General features: G+C 46.6%; 1 protein-coding gene across 2 annotated transcripts in view; it reads right to left on the bottom strand.

The window, feature by feature from the left end:
- The window catches only part of COL26A1 (collagen type XXVI alpha 1 chain), a 167,543-nt gene that overhangs the window by 29,310 nt on the left and 120,493 nt on the right, over positions 1-17,740 (bottom strand). For both annotated transcript variants that reach the window (XM_066563575.1, XM_066563576.1), the window contains exon 4: positions 12,509-12,570. In XM_066563575.1, coding sequence (XP_066419672.1) covers positions 12,509-12,570 — 62 coding nt within the window. The remainder of the gene's footprint in view (positions 1-12,508; positions 12,571-17,740) is intronic.

Here is a 17,740-nt window from a genome sequence, read left to right as displayed (position 1 = left end):
CAGATTCCTCCATCTTGCCTCCTGAACCCCCATACCAAAACCCCAAAAATCTACTTTTTCACCCCGTGATAAATTCACTATCATTCTGCTTAAACTGTCATGGCTTGCTGATCTTCATTTAAGGTTGGTAATTTGTTCCATGGGTGATAATCAAAACCACAGGGGTCTTGGGCTCTGTGCCAGAGTCTCTGAGCCCCCCGGCAGGGGTCTTGGCAGTCCAGGACAGCCAGAGGGATGTCCTGAATTCCGACAGGGCAGTTATCTACTGTTCATTGGGCAGTTTATCTCTTCCACAACCCATCCTCCCTCCAGGAGATCTCTTCTGTCCATGGCCAGTGAGTGTCCCTGCATGGCTGATCCAATTCCATCATCCCATGGGGAGATGCTCCACCCAGGGGAGGAGCCATGTGGAAGAGGTTTTACAGCGACTTCTGTGAGCCACAGAGAAGTTTGATAAGAGGATCCATGTTTACCCCTGAAAGAATTTTCTACCTAGGTTGTTGACATAGAAACCAAGAAAGAGAGAAGGATAAATAAGAGATACCTGCACCTGCCTGTTCCAATAGTACTTTGTTTGTCTTTGCTGACCAATGAGTAAAGCATAAACTTATGAGTTTTGCAAGAATGTATAAAAAACATGCATGCTATAATAAAAACAGTTTGAAGCCTTCTGAAAACTGAGTGTTGCTTTGTATTGACTCAGTTTCAACTACAACAGAGCCAAGCATTCCTACCTGGATACAATCTGAGGTTTGGGACAGCACAGCAGCCTTTGCCCAGTGCATTCCCAGAGGAGCAGCTTTCTGCTGCCCTGCATTGCCAGAGGGAGCCCAGGCCCATCTCCAGCAGCCCTGGAGCTGCAGAGGAAAACTCCCCCCTTGTGCAGGATCCCTGCTCCAGCAGAGCCACAGCTGGCACTGCAGGAGGGCTGAGCCCCCATGGGATGGGGCTGTGCCACCCCCCTGGCACACAGGGGACAGGGACTGCTCTGATTCTGGCAGGGTTGGGGTTTTTTTTGTACTATTGCCTTTCTATTTTTAGTTTTCCTATTAAAAATGGTTATTCCTATTCTCATATCTTTGCCTGAGAGCCTCTTAATTTCAAAATTATAATAATTCAGAGGGAGGGGGTTTACAATTTCCATTTCAAGGCAGCCTCCTGCCTTCCTTAGCAGACACCTGTCTTTTCAAACCAGGACATGGGTTCAGCCCCCACATGGGACCTTCCCTTAAGAGTTAGACTGGATTGTCCTTTTGGGTCCCTTCCAACTCAGAATATTCCATAATCTCTGACCTGGATGGTTTCAGACACGGTCTCAGTTCCTGAGGACATCCTAAACTCCTCTTCTTGCCAGACAGGGCTGGGAATAACTCTGCTCACAGACCACGGGATTTTGGCATAAAAGCTTCATTGGTTTTAGGAAACCAGTATCAATTAGCCAGGAACCTGCTGTGTTAATTGTGAGTGTGTCCCACACACACCCTCCTTGGGGAGGAATTCACTGCCTCCAGAGGGACCTGGCCTCACATGGGATTGTGTCCCTAGTGAGAAACATGAGGCCAGGGACTGAAGCTGCTGTCAGGGACACAGCATTTCCCTGGTGTTCAAACACAGAGCCAGAAAATCAGAAATTACTGACAGCAGGGATGAGGTGAAGGGCTGTACCTGAAAGCCCAGGGTAGCAAACTGAGGACAAGTACTGCTTGTAAAGGCACAAATATCAACTGAATTAAAGATGATGAAGAATATTAAGCTTTTAGAAAATTGAAGTACTTAAACTTTGAAGCAACTTTAAAAAAATAAATAAAAGAAAGCAGTCTATTTACTCAAGGAGCTCTGCTTAGAAGCAATAGGATATTATTAAAACTCACAGCTGTTTCTAGGCCTTGCAAACACACAACCTTCAAACAAACCCACATCCCAGCAGGCATCCCTGAGGTGTTTGGGCCATTTACAACCTTCTCTCCTTGGCAAAGTGACCCCACATTCCCCATATGGTCCAGGCTGTCCCTCAGGCTCTGCTCCCTGCCCACTGGTAGCCTCTGTGAAATTGGGAGTTGGTCTCTAACATGGGAACATTTTTCCAGGCATGCAGCACTGAGGTTTGTTACAGCATCATCGTTTTCTGTTTGAAAACCACCTAAGCAATACTAATTTAGGGATAAGGGAAATAAAAGGGAATATGGCTCAAACTTTCCATTAAATCCCTGGAAGTTTCAGCCTTTACTCACTGTGTTGTCTTTACATAATGAAGTCACACTGCAATTATAAATGAGAGTGACTTGGCTCCGCTTGTTTGTTTTTAACTTGCAATTATTACAAGGTTTATCACTTCTTTATTGCAAGGCCTGGTGAGAGCCAGCACTGCAGCAGCGCCAGGAATGATGAACTTCCTGCAGAATGTACTGGCCTGATGGGGGTGAATCAGAAACTAATTAAACTGGGAGCTGGGTTAAGTGCAAGGGAACTGAACCTCACTCTTGCAAACAAGCAAAATTCTTCCTTTATTGCGAGGATCTTTATTTACAGATCCAGAGTCCTGCTTTCTGAGTACAGCAAAATGGAGGTAGGTCACTATGTTTTCTTAACCAGGTTTGACTGATGCCAGGCAGGAAGGAATCAGTTCCATCTGCCTCTTGCACTCTCTGCTCCTACCCAATGATTTGTTCCTCAGACTTTCCAGGAAACGTGTTATCAGTTCAACAAACACTTAAGCATGTGCCTTACCATAACTGTGCTTAACTTCCACTGCCATGGGACTCAAGTGTGAGCTGAAGACCTTTTCTGCATCACTTTATATTATTTATTATATCATCCTTTCACTTCCCCAGCAAACGTCTGGATGTTGCCAAAATGTGCTCGGGTAGAGAGGCAGAGTAACCCCGGAGGTGGCAAATTAGAGGGGCTGCAGCCAGGCCAGGGCTGGGATGCTCCTGCTGTGAGGAAGGGGCACCCAGGGGCTGTCTTGGCCAGTGTTCTGCAGAGCTGTGGGAACAGGGATGTTAAATCCCTGCAGCCATGGTCAGGGCCTAGAAAAGCACAGGGGCCCGTGGCCCTTGCAGCTCTGCCCAAGGTCGCATCTGGAGTGGAACGGCTCCAAATCATTTTTATGGGTGATAATAAAAATGTGTTACCACATAATCAACACAAAACAGTGGCAACGGTATCCTTTTCATTAAAACAACATGTTTGAAATGAGCACTCTGCTGATAAATGCTGTAAAAGCTGTAAAGCCATGCACAGGATAATCCAGCATGTGCTGTTATAAATTGACTATATATACTTTGCAGTCATTAAGGCTCAAACCATAGGAACAAGTTTATTTTCCCTGGGCACGAAATGATACAGGTCAGGAAGTCTCCAGACTTGAAATTGCTGAGAAATTCTAGTTTTTATGATTAGGACTGAAAAATGCCCAAAAGAAATAAAGCAGAAAGAGGAGAGGTCTCACATCCGTGAGATCCGCAGAGCCAAGCTAAAGAAGGAGAAGCACAAGGGATTTAGTCACATTCAAAAATCTCAAACTACACACAGCTCTTTCAACAAGGAGTGTCCTCTCACAGCTCACACAGCACAGAGCACAAATGGGCTCCTTACACATTATTGCAATAGCACTGGAGCCATTCATCCACTTTCTGTCACGTTCTGTTTTTCTTAAGGCTGCCATTGCTGTAGTCAGGGGACTTGAGGAGAATTCCCACTTTCATTAAACAAAAAAAAAAGAAAGTTTCGAGCCCTCTGAGTAAACTGCTGGAAAATGATACCACAGAGGCTCACAGCCAGAAAGAAAATTAGCAAAATGTGCAGTGTATTAAAGTCTCAGTACTAAAATCTTGGTATTTTCTAGGCAATAGGGTTGAGGTAGAGAGAGGGATAAAATCAAGGGAAGAATGTGTGGTTTTCACAGGGAATCCTCATTGCAAGCAGTGCCCACCTGTGCTGCTGCTACGACTTCCAACACAAAAGTTCTGCCTCCATGAAGAATGGAGGCAGGAAACATCCTCATGCCACCAGATAAATGAAATATGTCTTGCAGCCCTGGATGATGTCACCCTCCAGCCACCAGGGAAGGCAGAGAGGAGGACAATGGTTGCTGCCTGTGGTGCAGGACAGCAGATCCCTGCAGGATACAAAAAACCGTCCCCTTCCCACCTTGCAATGTGCACTCCAAGTTGAAGGACAGCCTCAACTCAGCAAAACACTCAAACTTCTGTCTTTCTGCATGTATGGAAGGAAAAATTCAAATTAGCCTAATGGCTGTGCTGAACTGGAGCCTCTGGCAAGAGAGGGTTTGTCTCTGGCTCAGACCCAGGTCAGACCCAGCTGGGCTGGGTCAGGAGGCTGGAAGGGACTGAGATGGAGCCACCTCTGCTGCCAACAGCGTGCGGGAGCCGCGCCGGCCGCAGGAGCGCTCAGAACATGGGGACCATCATGGGGACCATTCCTTGTGCATCAGCTGTACTTGATGACAGTTTTTCTGTAAGTATGTGGGTTAATAGGTAGAGGACTAGGCTGCAGATGGCCAGTGCAACCATTAGGGCCTGGTCATGGAATCCTATCAGTTCTTCTATGATAGGTGAGGAATTGTCTTGGAAGTTAAGTTGTGAGTGGTTGGCCATGTTTAGGTAGAGATGTGCTGGGTTTTCACCGGCAATTTAGTCTTGACAAGGCTATGTAATTGTTTTACTAACATCTCTTTATGAGAAAGAAGCACAAGTGAGCAAGGCTCAGGCCCAGCTCCAGAGGCTGTGGGGTCACCCTGGGGCTCCCAGACCCACCAGGCTCCCAGGGCAGGCTCTGGCTCCTGCTCCACTCCCAGGGCTGTGGATCCTGGCTGAGGATCCCGCTCCGCTCCCGGACCTCCGCGGGGACACGAGCGTTGTGTGCCTGGAGCTCAGTCCCAGCTTACTCAACCCACCTCCTCCTTCTCTATTTGCCAGCATAAACTTTCTCAACTTCAGACAAATACCACATTTCTTGCGTCAGATCAAAAGCTCAGGCCAGGGACAATGGAAATGGGAGGATGGTTTTCATCTTCTGGAGATGTTCGGTGTCAGAGGATGTTTTTTGGCTTGTAGTGGCTTTCCAGAACCCTGTTTTTGTTGTTCCCACTCATCAAAAAAAGATTTCACAAAGGCAGCCTCCTCCCATCATCTGTCCTCTGCTCACATTCCTGATGTCCTGTAACTAGGTAGGTGTTAGAAACAAGGGAAGAGCAGCTAGGCTTCCAAAGATTTAAAAGTTGATATGACAGGCCTCAGAATGCTTTTTTCTTTGGATAAAAATCCAGATGGATATTATTAATTAATAAACAGGGGATATTTAGTCTCTTGAAGCGTTGGTGGAATTAACTCCCTTCCATCCCTCTCTAAAAAGGAGGAAAAGAAACTGCATGAATCCAACTCATCAGCTAAAAATTCCAGTGTAAAGTAAGGTTCCCTTGATCTTGTGGAGACACAAGTTGATTAATAATGGTAAATTACATAACTTGTTGGACAGATCTTTCTTCATAGCAAATTATTTGGCAATATAAGAGTTTTTTAATCATTCATCAAGACAGATCTAAACAGGGAGTTTGACAAAATGTGATGGGGAAGGTCTCTCTCTCAAAGCAAAGTGGGACCTGTGAACAAAGGGCTCCAGCACAGACACAAGTGCTTGGTTTCAAAAGCCAAAAGACATCCAGTAAGTGTCCTGAGGAACTGGGTGCCCAGAGAATCTGGGTGACTTCAAACTTACAACATCTTAGAGGCTTTGGCCAAAGGGACAAGATTATTAGTGCATGGAGAAGTTGCATTGATAAATTATGGGGAAAGCACTAGCTGATGACATTGTAGTGACTCAGTGCAGAGCAAAAGGTGAGGTTTGTGTCATCAGATAAAGCATGGAAGACAGAAACATGGATAAAGGCTTCCATCAGGTAGCACAGTTCTTGTTCTTTCTACAAAGAGAGCAACCAGATTTCCAAAATCAGGATGGAAAATGCAACTCTTTCCTCAGCAGGTACCTTCTGGAGGGGTATCAGGGCAGAGAAGACACAAAAGCCCAGCTGCCCTCGCAGCTCAGACAAAACACAGGCACTGTTCAGCAGCTCCTCAGACCCTGGAGGCTTTGCTTGAGAGAACAGCTGGAGGGAAGCATTGGCTGTGCTCCACTGAGGCACTGGGGAGCTCCTCTGAATGTGCTCCCCAGTGGGATTTACTCTGCTGCTGAGACCCCCAGCCTAACACAGGAGCCAGATGTGGAGAGGATCCAGCAATTCTGTACACAAAGCACACAAGGGAGCTCAGAGTGAAATCAGATTCACCATTGTAACACCATATAAAGATACATGGGAGCTATAACCTTCCGCCCTCAAAATCACACAATTCCTCTGCCCCAGGTGTTGCTGAGGCCTCCTGGGGATGTAGGAGCACCGGGGATGTGAACCCAGCCCAGCCTGAGGTGAATTTAGTCTTGACCAAGTGCCTCCTGTGCCCAGCAATGCTTTTGGGATCAGCTCTGCTTCCCCCAGGTGAGGAGGGATCAGCTCAGGGGTTCACCTCAAGCAGGCTCAGGTGCCTTGTGTGCTCTTCTCCTCCACAGAGCTCTAAAAGCTGCTGGGAGAGAGCAGAGCGAGGGAAAAGGTGAGGACATTGGGCCTTTCCTGGCTCACCTTGGTGCATGTTGAAAGAAGAAGGACCCAAAGTTGTTTTTATCTCACAGTGGTACTTTACTTCTGCAGCTCCCATAGAATTTCTGATTAGAATCAAATAGAAATTTGAATGTTTGGACACCGAATTCCAAAAGGATCTGAGCACATCCCTTGGGCTCCTCACACACCTCCCTTGACAAAGCCTACTCTTCATCCACAAATGTATTTCTCTTTAAAAATCCAAGCTTGTAAACAGTGTTCCCAGGTATTAAACACACCAAAAGTATCTCCTAATGCAGACATTGGATTTGCTTGGCAAACTTGAGCTGCGTGTCAGGAAAAGAGAATTTTCCAAAGTTATTTTATGAAAATATTAAATCCATTTGACTAAAAAAGCCAAACTTGTAACAAAAAGACTTTGTGGGAGGGAATGGTGGATGAGGAGGCCTTTGCAGCCTTTTTGTTGTTCTGGCAAACGATTTCCAGCATTGGCCAAACACATGAAACAGTCTTAGGGGACAGACTGCTCCTTCAATCCAACAGTGATAAGAAATAAGGTCCAAAAATCACTAGACTTTAGGAGGAAAGGATTTTAACCATCATTCTGAAAGACAGCAGGATGCCTAAATGAGAGAAGGGTCAGTACCCAAACTGCCTCATCATCAGGATTGTTGCAGAGCAGCTAAAAAGCAAGAGATGGATGCAAAGTTACACAAAATTCGGTTTGCCCACCCAGTTTTGATTCATGGCTCCTTCTTGTAAGAATCAGTTAGGAAGTTGGATTTTATTCTTAGGGATATTTGAGTCATTAAGTTACTCAAAATTCAGCATTAAATTAGAAATTTTACAGGGATTGATTCCATGTTGTTACTGCTACCAGAAACCAGACAGATATTATATAGCAACCTGTGAAACAACACAAATTCTCCTTAAATTCAGTGTGTACTGCTGGAGCTGGAGAAACAGATTCTGCACAGAGCCATTAGGAAACCTTAGGGAATAATAATAATAATCATCATCATCATCATCATCATCATCATCATCATCATCATCATCATCATCATAACAACAATACCTTCCTGTTCAGAAAGGAAAGGAAATACCTGCTCATAGCTATCGCATACAGAACATGGAAAATCCATGGAAGTCCTTGAAGTATCAAGCAACTGCTCATGTCCACCCTGCAGAGCCAGCAGCAGCCTCACAGCCAGGCAGTTCTGGTTCCCCTCCCAATCGCTCTGCCATGTCACAGCACCATGAAACATTTGCTATCTTCCAAATATTCCTCCCCTACAGCAGGGAATTGTTTTATTGTCTATCAGAGAAAGGAAAGACAAACCCCATAAAACATCCCAGACAGCTGCCAGTATTTAATGTAACTGCCTGGGAGAAGAGGGAAATACAGAAACATTTCATACAATGATCACATTAAAACTCCAAGTTATGATCTTTTGCCATTCAAAGACAAAGTAGTGAAGGTGCTGTTGGTGATCTCTCCTAAATAAATGGGCTGATTTCAGAAAAATAGCAATGAATTGATCAAATTCTTTGCACTCTACAAAGATTTTCTTTAAAACCTTTCAGAATCTTCTGTGTGGGGGATCACATTACAAGGGCTGTTTTCATGCAAAAACTATGCATGTCATTTATCAATCACACAATGAATCAATCAGACACTGGATATGTAATGCTATCTCCAGGCATTAAAGCTGGAAGTGAAATGCCACGAGCTTCACAAGAGCTGTGTCAGGAGATAAGGCTGGCTTAGATCAGCTCAGATCAAGCACTGCACTCCAACTCCAGCCCAAACCTGGGATTAATACTGCCCAGAGCTCTCTGGTGGTGCTTATTTAGAGAAAATGGGAGAGAAAAATGAGCAGGAATTTGTGTGCAGCTGCTTGCAGCCCTGCCTGCAAATCTGCCAGCTCCACTTCCATCCCTGCCTGCAGCCCTGCTCTCCTTCCATCCCTGCCTGCAGCCCTGCTCTCCTTCCATCCCTGCCTGCATTCCTTCCAGCCCTGCTCCCTTTCCAGCCCTTTCTGCCATGGGCAATGCTGTCACTCCCCAGGTTTGTCTGGACTCAGTCCTGTGACACAGGAGGGCAGCACCAGGCTCAGGAAACCCAGGAAGGGCTGAACACACTTCCACTAAGGGGCTGTGCTGGCTTAAGTGAAACTTTGCTATGAAATAAAAGCAGGGTTTGCTCTTTGGGAAGCCTTTGCTATGAAATAAAAGCAGGGTTTGCTCTTTGGGAAGCCTTTGCTATGAAATAAAAGCAGGGTTTGCTCTTTGAGAAGCCTTTGCTATGAAATAAAAGCAGGGTTTGCTCTGCCGTCCCACCAATGAGGCTCTCATGGGGTCAGGGGTATTGTGGGGGTGTAAAATAAGATGTCACAGGAGAGAAAAGCTGGTTGGCATGTTGGGGCTTGGGGAGGAGGCACTTTTCCTCCAGTCCACACCATTTCTTGTTCTGGAGCCCAGGGTGGTTGCCATCCTCCCTGGCCCAGGTCCTGTGCTCTGTGCATTTCCAGCTCAGCACCATCAGTCAAGCTCAGAACTCTGGCACTCAGTGGTCTGGTGAGCACATGAGCTCCATCCTGGGGGGACAAGGTGGTAGCTGGAAACAGGGGATGGGGATGGAGCCTGATTCCATCTGCCTTCACCTCCCTCCCTGCAGAAACCCCTCCTGCAGGCACAAGGCCATCCTGGGGCAGCACAGGAAGGTGTGAGGCACCTGAAGAGTTGGTTGTGCTGCAGTTGAGCCATGGCTCAGCCTCTCTCCTCCCCAAGGGCAATAAAAGCACTGGTCCCTAATGAGTCATTTTTCATTCCATTTGCTCTGTGTTTATTTTTGCTTCTCACCTTCTGATCCAACTCTCATATTACTAAAATCAGAGGGTTACTTTTATTACCTCATTTGGACGCTGATCTTACAATTTGGATGAACCAGCTCAGCCTTGTAATAGGAAAGATGAGACCATTGCTGGTTTTATCCCCAGTTTTAGGGGGGCTGCAATAAAAGCTGAAGAGGAGTCAGGAAAGAAGAAAACTCAAGCTGGTTTTCCCCTTGCCATCCCCTGAGCTCACCTTGGTCATTCTGGGCTGAAATTCAAAAGGGCAAAAGCAGCAAAGTGCCTCAATTTCAGCTCCCTCCAGAGGGAGCAGCACTGTGGCAGGAAAATCCAGCTCTGCTTGTGGGGAAGATGACATTCCACATCTGCTTTTGCAGAAAAACCTGCAAAAATCCAGTGGGAAACAGCCTCTGGCACTGGCAGACAAGTGTGTGCCCATCCCACCCTTACTGTGCTCCTCAAAACAGCTTCAGGTTGTTGTGGTGAAATGGGACATTACAAGAAGACAGTATGGACAGCTGAGAGACAACTTCACATCCAGATCATCCAGCAAAACAGGGATCTTCCTCCAAAATCCAGAGCAGGAATGCAGACACCACCAAACAAACATAAGCACCTTTAAATGATGCTGGCTATTGTCGAATAGTAACAACTGAGTTCATTAGATTGCTACAGAGATCAAACTGAACTTAAATTAACCTTGAAAAAAGGGGGAATCAGCACATTTCTCCTGTGTACAGCACCAGCAGTCGTGTGCTGTTGCTTCACTCTCTGTTTCACTGCTACAGTCAATTTTTGCAAAGCATCCACAGCTTTTCAAACAAAGTGGAAGCCAAAAGATTGATAAGGACCTTGCTGGGCTGTGCTGCAGAAGGTCTCCTTGCAGACACATGGTCTTTAGTACTTCAAAAAGGAAGGCAATAACTCATTTTCCTCTGTAAAAGTGAACCCTTTTGATGAGCCTTGCTCCCAGCTTGGGTCTGTGTGGGAGCAGAGGGAAGTCAGGAGGAAAACCATCACAGCCACAGCACCCACTGCCTGACTGCAGCACTAAATCAGAGACACAGCACGCTCTGCCTGACTTCCCAAAGGGGTCTGGGCAGGTGGAACCTCCTTCCCCCTCCCCAAAGTCCTGCCAGGCCCCAGCTGAGCTGCCATCAGCCTTTACACGTTGTTACCTGTGCAAACCCAGGGCACTGGGGATGTTTCTCTGTCTGCTCTGGGATGCCCTGACCCCCAGGGCAGCACTGACTTTGACCCTCATCCATGGAGAAAGTTTCCTAAACTCCAGAATAGACTAAAATCCACAGAAATGTGAAACAGATTACAGAGAGTAGGGTAGGTGTATCACTTAGTTGGGAAATTCAGGCTTTGGGATTTTTAGTGTGTTGTGGATGGAAGCAAGATGGAGGGCACAGGGTGTCATCCTGGGCTTCTTCTTCCTTCTTCTGAATGGGTTTGGGTGGCATTTTGTAATTGGGCAGAAAAGTCCCCATTGTGGCCTTTTGGGGATCAGTCATTGGGTTAAAAAGGGAAATAATCTAGGTGTCAGTTCTGAATTGGAGAGTTTAGCTTTAAAAGACCTCGTACCAAGAGATTGTTGGCCATTTTTGTGGTGCTTTTCCAGCGTGCTGAGCCTGGTGTGGACAGCGTGCAAAACTCTAGATAAGATAATAATAAACAAGAACCTGAAGACTGAAAAGATTCAGTGCATTTCTCTTTCCTGACACAAAACCACTCCAGGAGAGTCAGGGGAGCCCCCTGGGAGGGCCCAGCCAGAGTCCCAGAAGTGAAGGAATCAGCAACAGGAACCCAACAGTTCCCACAGCAGTGCTGAGCAGCACAAGGCAGCAGAGGGGGCAGTGATGGCAGGACAGCCTCTGCTTGTCCTTCTCCAGTCAGCCGGACAGAGAAAATCCTGGACAGCAAAGAAAGGTCCAGCCTGGGAGGGAAGGGCTGATTCCCATCTCTCTGAGGCCAGGCCTGCGGCTCCCTTGCACTCAGGATTGCACACACAGGGGTCCCTCTGTCCTGTCCCTCTGTCCTGCCCTGCCAGAGGGCCCCCAGTGCCAGCCCCTGCTGCTCAGACAAACAGCCCAGCTCCCTGTGGTCCTTTGCACTACACCAGTTTTTTCCACTGGAACAATCCTGTTCCCCAGAACTTCATTCCCCCCACCCCTTCATTTTCCTGTAGTGAAATAAAACTGGGAAGGCTTTGAGGAGGCTCCAGACTTCATTTCAGCACAAACAATTCCCAAATTACCATAATATCATGTACTGGCCTCAAAAACACCACACAACCACCACCTCCCTCCACAAAGGTTTCTCCCTAAATTCTTTTATGTCATTGATAAGCATCAGTTAATGAATAATAACAGCAGTAAATGCCTTAAAGGGACCAAAGCATGATAAGTAGCAGCCAGGAGTGGGCTGTCACAGGAGGGACCACAGATCAAAGGGGAATGCTGACTCAGCTGCTTTGTTGCTAGACTGGAACAATTTATCTGAATCCCAGTAGGTAGAAATTAAAACTATTTGTAAGGAAAAAAAACAACAATGTGAAGGTCTCCCCCTAATATTTGTCTCCACTAAACTATGCATGAGAGCCTCCCACCCTTCAGAAAAAGGGATAAAAAGAGCAGGACTGGATTGCACTTGAAGAAATACAGCAGGGCAGAGGGAGGGCAGGTGGGACAGGCAGACAGTGACAAATAAACACAATGGCAACACATGTTTATGTGTTAATAATCATAAATAATAATAAACATGTTACATGGCAAGGTATTTCTGAGGTCTGAGCAGTATTTTGGAGGAGCTGGGCTGAGGCAGGGATGCAGCCACATGGGAAGGGGAAGGGAAGGAGCAGGGCTAAAGGCAAACAGTGCCTCATGTTCTAGGGCACAGCCACTGCCATGGAGAGAGGAAGAGGCACTGATCAATCCAGGGCAGCCAACTCAATGTGGTTTTCAGCAGAAACTCTTGGAAATGATGGTGGAACAGGAGAGTAAAGGCAGCTCCTTACCTTGGCCTCCAGCGTGTTCAGCCTCTCACTCATGTCAGCCAGCCTGGTGCAGTTCATGCATTCTAGAGAACAAAACACAGTCATGTCACAGAGAGAACAAAACACAGTCATGTCACACTGCCAGCTGCTCTGTGTGCTCACCCACAGCTCCAGGCTGAGCCCTTTATCCAGGGCTCATGGAAAAGAGAGTCAATATCAGTTATGGAGCAAAATAAATATTCAAATCCAGTGCACAGGTCACCAGCCATGTTACATGAACCTTGTTTGGGGATGTTCAGTGAGGCAGAGTGTGAAATGAAATTCCCAAAATGCAAAAGGTAGATGAAATAAAAATCAGTTTTGAGACTTTTCATGCTGCCAACCAGCATGACCTGCTGTCATAGGCAGAGACACTTGTCCTGGCACTGGTGCAGGCTGGTGTGGCACCTGCTCCCACCTCACTGATCAGGCTGCACAACCTCCACACCCTTTAATACTCTCCCCTCTATTATTTTCCTGTTTAAATACCAAGGAAGGCAATGAATACACAAAATGCCCATCTCTGTGGAGTCCTGCTCCATCCCTGGGCTCCCAGGGATGTTACCACTCCCAACAAATGAGACAGAGCATCCATCTCAGTGACAGCCAGGAAACCCAAGGCAGATCCCAGGGCTGATGCAGCCCAGAGCTGCAGCATGAAGTGGTTTCCATCTCCCTTTGCTGCAGAGGAGCAGCAGACAGTGAGCAGCCACCAAAGGAGTCCTGGCAGGAGCCTCAGTGAGAACAAGCACTGCCAGAAGGAGCTCTGAGTGCAGGTTAAAGAGGCTGCTCCCTCCAAAGGACATTCCTTATCTAAACACAAGGCCTGCTGCTTCACCTCTGGCTTCATCTCAGCAATTTTGAAGTGAGTGAAGGAGGATTAAGCCCTGAACAGAGATTTAATCAACAAGGTGCTTTCCCAGTGCTTTGCAGCAAGGTGGAACTGCCCATTCCCAGCTCTCAGAGAAGCTTTCCATGCTGGACCCCTCACCTCTCATGACTTCTGAAGCCCAGCAGCTCTCAAAAAGGGAAAACTATTTACAGCATGGAGCATTTCAGAGGATAAACCATCCATATTCAGGTGATGAATCACAGCTCATGTCCCATAGAGCAGAAACACATCTCTGTGTGTGTGTTTTGTGTTCCTTAAGGGCCAGAGTCTTTCATTGACTCGGTTTCCATTAACTGGCCATGGAAGTATGTCACAGACACATTTTATGGAAAATCCTTTCCTTAGGATTTTTCCTCCTGAGAAGCTGAGAGGCCTCAGGAACAAAATGTAACCAATGGTTATCTGCTGCTGTGGAATGCAACAGGTGCATCTGGGATTGGTCTCATGTTGGATGTTTCTAATTAATGGCCAATCACAGTCAGCTGGCTTGGACTCTCTGTCCCAGACACAAACCTTTGTTATTCATTCTATTCCTTTTCTATTCTTAGCCAGCCTTCTGATGAAATCCTTTCTTGTATTCTTTTAGTATAGTTTTAATATAATATATATCATAAAATAATAAATCAAGCCTTCTGAAACATGGAGTCAGATCCTTGTCTCTTCCCTCATCCTCAGACCCCTGTGAACACCATCACAGAATTATTTAACTCTGCTGCTCCCATAGGGCTGGGAATGTTGTCCTGTAGTTCCTGAGCCCTCACAGACTGCTCATGTGCAGCTGAGGCTGCAGTGATGCAGAGGATGGTGGGGAAACCCAAAAGTTCCCTATGGCACGGAATGGGTGAACATGGATTCTGCCCTGAGGGAACACCCCAACCCCAGGGCTCTGCTGTCCCCCCTAACAAGATTCGTCCCCTGTTGCACAAGGCCCCCCAGGGCACCTCTCCAATCTCCATCCCCAGTCTCTTGCTGGCTTTGTGGAGCACATTGCATGCCCTGGTGGATCTCAGCCATGCAAAGATTTGAGTGCGTGGCTTGGAAGAACAGGAAGCTGGGTTATTCCACCCTGGTGATTTACAGGCTAAAAAGATTTTTTGAGTGCTAACAGCAACCCATTGCATCCACTTTCCAAAGGAATTCTCACACTGGCTCTCTATGAGGAGCTGTGTAGCTTCCTAAAGGAGCCAGACATAGATTTTCCACCTCATAATATACAACATTTTGCAGAAAAAGCATCTGATGCTTCAGGAACACTCAGATGGAGGGATTTCCTCACAGGTCAATACTGACATGGACTTTCTTTTATTTTTATTTTCTGTAATAGATCTTGGGCAATCTCTTTTGGCTTGAAGTGACCCATGAGCATGCAAGTGCCATAAGTGCATTGTCCTTTGGGGAAGGAAATGGGTGAGGCTTATTTGGTCTGGATCTGCTTGTGGTATGTGAAACAGGGAATTGGTTTCTGTATGGAACTGCCTTCAGGGTTTTGATCTTGCTCATCCCCACAGAAAGATAAGAGGGAATAAATCCAGTGCTCCCAGGAGCCAAAAGAGGCACCAGATGTGTTACAGAGCAAATAAAACACAGAGTCCCATTCTCACTTCTGCTGGCTTGCACATATTAGTAACTCCCACAGGTTTAGAGAGACTGACTTGAATTGCCTGAAAACCATCTCTGAGATGGACTGACGGCTTCAGGTCCCTCTGGAGAGCTCAGCTCATTAAAAAGGGGGTTTGTACCACCCCTGTGCACACGGGTGAATCAACCAGGGGAAGGACAGGCTTCAGGGACAGCACCAGTCCAGCAGCTCTCTCTGCTCTTGAGGAGTGTCTCAAAGAGCCCTCTCAGGTGCATTTGCAACAGGAAGAGTTTGGTTTAAATGGAAAAAGTGACAGAAGAGGAGGTAAACCAGCAGTGTCACTGCATGTGATATTTGTACTAATATGATCTTCATGTCAGTGATGTTGAAACAGGCAGAAAACACAGCCTGGGTCAGAAACAGAACTACTTAAGTTCAGGCTGGATTTGATCTCTGATCCTTTCTGTTGTGAAATGCCTGGAAACCCAGATCCACACCCAAGGTACTTAGACTGGGCCCAAAAGACATTTAAATAATCCAGAAAGTGGATATCCTCATGCAAAAGACCTTACTAAGGCAAGAGTCCTGCCAACAAATCCATGTGACATTTATTTATCTGACCAACAGGCAGACAAGGCTTTTGAAGGCAGAGATGAATGCTCAGGGCTGCAGTGTCAGACACTCCATCCAAAGCTCCCTCACAACACACCAGGGACTGTCCAGGGGCTGGAATCCACAGCTGTCCTTGCAGAAAGACTGAGAATGGTGGTGACAAATCAAGCTAATAAATATCTTCCCTAAGCACGATGCTCTGAAGTATTTAGTGTCTGATCTTGATGGCTGCTGGTTCCAAGGCCTGGGACTGTGAAGCTGAATTTTCTGATCAGGGTGGAAGCAATCTGTGTTATTTAGAAAAGCTTGAGAATCTCACATCATTATTTCTCATGGAACAAATATAACACTGGGGCAAATGCACACACTCTCTGACCTGGGACTGCAGAGCAGACGCTTTCCATATCTGCAGAAATCCATCACTTGTTGCTACACAGAACCACAGTTTATTTCTCTTCTATTCCTAGTTGGCAGATTTGTATTTTTCCAGCTAAACTCTGAGAAAGGAGTTGTGATTTCACTCTGTGAATCCCAACCTCAAAACACATGGTAGGATTTGTTTTAGAAATATTCCAGCAGGGAGGATAAATAATTGAGATAATGAACATGAGACAGTACCAGCATATCCTGTGACACCCAGTCTGTCTCCACAACAGACTGTCCCAGCACATCTCTCCTTTCCCATTCCTCCTTTCAGCTGGGATGCAACTGCAGGGATGGAAAATTCTAATGCAGAGAAGAGATGGAAGACTTCACATGCTGGAAAATAACAACCCAGATGCTCTGTACCAGCTGTGACCCCCTTAACCCCGACACAAAGGTTGATATTTCAACCCATCTTTGATTAAAGATCAGCCTCCAGTGCTGCAGCTTTGCCAACAGGAGATGATCTGAGCTCTCCAGATCTGTGCTGGGCTTCCAGTCTGGATACACCCCTGAGAGTGGCCTAAAGCAGAGAGTGATGACTTCAGGTCCTTGTTAACCTGGCACTCCTGCTCTGTTAACCTGGAATTCCTGCTTTGTTAACCTGGCACTCCTGCTCTGCATAATTTCATTATTAAATAGTTGCACACTTCAGCTTCTCAAGCCTGCAAGCCCCACAAGTCTTCAAACTCCTCACTCAATTCCTAACAAGAACAGTGTGGAAAGAGCCTGATACCAACAGGGCTCTGATGATTTCAGCACAGTTATCACAGTGGCACTGAGGGCAGTAAAAGAAGAACCAGCCCAGCTTTCAGCATGAGGCCACAGGTCAGTTTTGTGTGAAAAGGCAAAGAAACCTCCTGGCACCTCTGCCCCATTTCTCAGCTCTGACAGCCCACACTTATTTGTACACCCAGAGTCTCTGCAGACTATTAAAAGAGCTTTTGGTTTCCCTACAGCCAGATGCTCAGTAGATATAAATTGCACAGCTCAACTGAAGTCAAGGGATCAAGGCTCTGTCTCTCTTTTTCTTGATGGATTGCTCCAAAATTTGTGTTTCAGAGGGGAGGCAGAGGAGGTGGTTTATAGCATATGAAAGGGGGGAGAATTCTGGAATCACAAAGCCTTTGTTTAAACAAATAAAGTCTTTGCAGCCAGTTTTTTTTCAAGACCATATTTTGCTATTACAAGAAACTTCAACCTTGCAGTGCAATGGGGCATAGCACACAGGCAGGCTCAGGGACTGAGAATCACATCTGCAGCTCATGCTTCAACCTGCTCAGACTCCAAACAACACACTTCCCCCCTCCCAGGATCACTTTCCTTTCATCCATTGTTAGCTTAATGTACAGGCTCCAAGGTCAAAGGATGAAAAAGGACCAAATGTAACATATAGGCAGAGGAAAAAATAAAATACTTGATTTTTGTGCCACAACTTGCCTGGCAGCTCTTCCCTCTCCATCTGACCTAGTCCAGCACTTCCATTGCATGGCCATGCACAAAGAGGACAGGCTGGGTGGTCCCCAGGGCAGGGCAGCAAACCAGAGCTGCCAACAGCCCATGGTGGAGCCCTGGGAAGGCAACAGCAGCTCCACAGAACTGAACACAACAGCTCTGAGTGAGCAGCAACTGCAGCATCAGCTCCTGCAGCACCACAGCCACGGCTCTGCCCTGACAAATCAGTGACACAGCTCGAGAAGGTCCAGCT

The sequence above is a fragment of the Molothrus aeneus genome, chromosome 20 (genome assembly GCF_037042795.1).
Source record: "Molothrus aeneus isolate 106 chromosome 20, BPBGC_Maene_1.0, whole genome shotgun sequence".
Classification (NCBI taxonomy): Eukaryota; Metazoa; Chordata; class Aves; order Passeriformes; family Icteridae; genus Molothrus; species Molothrus aeneus.
Note: the sequence above shows the minus strand (reverse complement) of the source record. Positions and strands in the feature narration are given on the sequence as shown.